The sequence below is a fragment of the Fukomys damarensis genome, unplaced genomic scaffold, assembly GCF_012274545.1.
Source record: "Fukomys damarensis isolate Sample0158 unplaced genomic scaffold, DMR_v1.0_HiC HiC_scaffold_14, whole genome shotgun sequence".
Lineage (NCBI taxonomy): Eukaryota > Metazoa > Chordata > Mammalia > Rodentia > Bathyergidae > Fukomys > Fukomys damarensis.
This window is the reverse complement of record NW_022900926.1, coordinates 54,058,808-54,061,613: the sequence shown is the minus strand read 5'-3', so window position 1 is coordinate 54,061,613 and position 2,806 is coordinate 54,058,808. Positions and strand designations below refer to the sequence as shown.

The 2,806-nt window shown below is 39.1% G+C and overlaps 1 protein-coding gene across 1 annotated transcript in view; it reads right to left on the bottom strand.

Annotated features, from left to right (window-relative positions):
• Positions 1-330: 330 nt before the first annotated feature.
• Positions 331-2,806, bottom strand: part of Pnrc1 (proline rich nuclear receptor coactivator 1) — a 3,509-nt gene continuing 1,033 nt past the window's right edge. Inside the window, exons 2-3 of the mRNA XM_033763174.1 lie at positions 2,307-2,367; positions 331-1,997 (exon numbers count right to left, since the gene is read on the bottom strand). Coding sequence (XP_033619065.1) covers positions 1,554-1,997; positions 2,307-2,367 — 505 coding nt within the window. The 3' untranslated portion in view covers positions 331-1,553. The remainder of the gene's footprint in view (positions 1,998-2,306; positions 2,368-2,806) is intronic.

Sequence of the window (2,806 nt, the reverse complement as noted above, 5' to 3'; positions counted from 1 at the left end):
GAATGTCTGTACTTTCACAAAGTACAACTACATATATTGTATTTATCTTCAAGTGAGCTATTGAATCCAAAATCTGCATCTAGTATCATAACATTACACTTATGTTGGTTCAAAGCAACAAAAAAAAAAAATCAAGCTGGGTGTGCACCTATAATAATCTCAGCTACTTCAGAGGCAAAGGTACGATCCCAAGTTTGATGCCAACCAAGTGTTAAGTTGTGGATTCAGTTCCCAGTACCATAGTAGAAAGCAAAACAAAAATCCATCAGTGCAAACTTAGTAAACCAACCAAGTATCCTCTTTTTTTTCTTTTTGAGATATGGTCTTGTCATATAGTTCAGGCTGGCCTCAAACTTCCACCAATCCTTCTGGCACCTTAAAGTGTCACTTTCTTTCACTGAAAAATGCATGTAAATCAAATAGTACTTTATAAAATGGCTCACATATAAAAATCTTTTCTACTCAGAAAGCTGAGGCAGGAGGATCTCTAATTGGGAAGACAGTCTGGACAAGATCTTCTATTTAAAAGAAAAAATTGTAAGTTATAAACTAAGGAGCCTTTGATGGAGGATTCTCTCAGAGGCCAAACTACATTATTCAATCTTCTAGCTGGGCATGGTGATGCACACCTGTAATCCCAGCACTTGGAAGGTTGAGGCAGAAGGATCACTGCCAATTTGAGGCCAGCCTGGGTTTTATAGCGAGTTCAAGGCTTGCAGGAACTAAAAAAGATTGTCCCCCCACCAAAGAAAGTAAGTTATCTCAATCTTCTAAAGTTTGTGGGATGGTATCCGCATAAAGCCAAAGACAAAGCCAATGAAATGTAAAGTTAAAATCCAATCATATAAAATCATCTCTTGGTCACATTCAATCAAGAAACAGTCATACACAAAGAATCACGACTAGTTAAAAGGGGGAGGGCCAAATTATTATTACTTTAAAATTTGATTACAACCAATTCTGTTGGCATTAAAATTAGAGGCATTTTTCAATTTGAATAAATGGCTACATACCAAAATCCATAAATTGAGTTTGGTAAAAATGAGAATAAGAATTTTCCAGGAATTACAAATTAGAAGGCAGAAATCAGTTTAGAGAAACACAGACAAACCCCATGTTTACAATGATTGTGCCACAGACTTAAACTTCAGTAGTGCATTAGTAAACTGTTCACATTTAGATCTTCACTTTGAGCTTTAACAGCTGTTTCTTGAAAAAAATCTCTTAGTACCTTGTGCAAATCAATCAGTCTTCCATGTGCCTCAGCACAGTTAAAATTTGTCCACTATATATACAAAACACCTACCATGTTGGCAGGTCAAAATACATACTTTCATAACAAAACTATAATGTACTTCTCAAATATGAACAATATACACATAATACATGTTATACAGTATTTACAAAATATAAAATATAATACAAGCTGTTTGTATTCTAAGCTCATCTTTTGCACTCAAATGGTACAAAGGCAAATTTCCATTTCTGTACCAATTTTCTTTTAAAGAGTCCAGGGATTTGGGAAAAACTATGTTTTACATACATACTGAAATCTAAGTTTGAACTTTTAGGAGCGTTTTTAAGTGTACTGCCATTAGCTCTCTATTTTGGACCGAATTTTCAACACTGCTTCCCATCCAGTGACTAGGAGGCTTTGGAAGAACACTAGGAGAAGGCGGATCACTGAACTTTGCCCCAGCATAATTTTCCTTTTGGCTCACTTCAGTTAGAAATGCTGATTTCTTCAAATGCATATTTTTAATGTTTTCAGTATTTTTAAAAGGCTTTTTTTCCTGCTTCTGAATTCTATCAGGCGAAACAGAATCCTGCCAAAAGTTATTCTCATTCTTTTTTGCAGAGGTGATCTTGGTTAGTGGCAAGTTATATTTACTTTTCTGTCTGTTTATCTTTGGTTGTTCACACAAGTGTATACCATGAACAAGCTGGCCGTGGGGAAGGGCAATTTTCTCCGATTTTCCCATCTTTGATTTTAAAACCTACAAAGATAAGGAACACAAAAGTGAATATAATTTCAAGATAAAAATCACTAATAGACCTCACATCATATATTATCATATGGGCTGGAGATGAAGCTCAAGGCCAAGGCCAAGTTCAATCCCCATTACTGCCTTAACAACTCTGTAATCATGTTAGATTTAATCCCGCTGGAATTTTCACCTATTTTATCCACATTCAGTAACACCGCAACTGCCTAGCAAAGCATCATTTCAACCGTTCACTTTTCTTGGTAAACTTATTGTGGATACAATAAAACTACTGGAGATTTAAAAAGCCAAGCCCCATACACTGTGGGAACTGCTAAACACAAGCAGTTTATCTCTGAGACTTGGCACACAAAATTCACAGCTTCAAAGAGGCAAAATACGCCAGGACTGTTGGCGCAAACCTGTAATCCCAGCACTCGGGGAGGCTGAGGCAGAAGGATCGCTGAGAGTTCGAGGCCAGCACGCAGGCGTCCTGAACTGCATGAGACTTTCTCTTAAAACAAAACAAAACAAAACCAAAAAAACGCCAAAGAGGCAAAAACCCTACAGCCTCTGCTGCCAACTTTGGAACTTCAAAGTTCCACGAAGCAGGTCAGGCCCTTGGCCTCCTGAGCCCCACTGCACCGGACGCCCCACACAGGGCACCTGACATCTCAGCAAAAACCCAGCCACACCAAAGTGAGCCATTGGCGGCCAGCACCAAGCCCCACAGCATCGGGTTAGCCCCATTCCGATCGTCTCCGCGACCAGTCACTCAAGGAGCGCCAGCGAAGAGGGAGGGAGGCCCCCGCCCCTGCCCA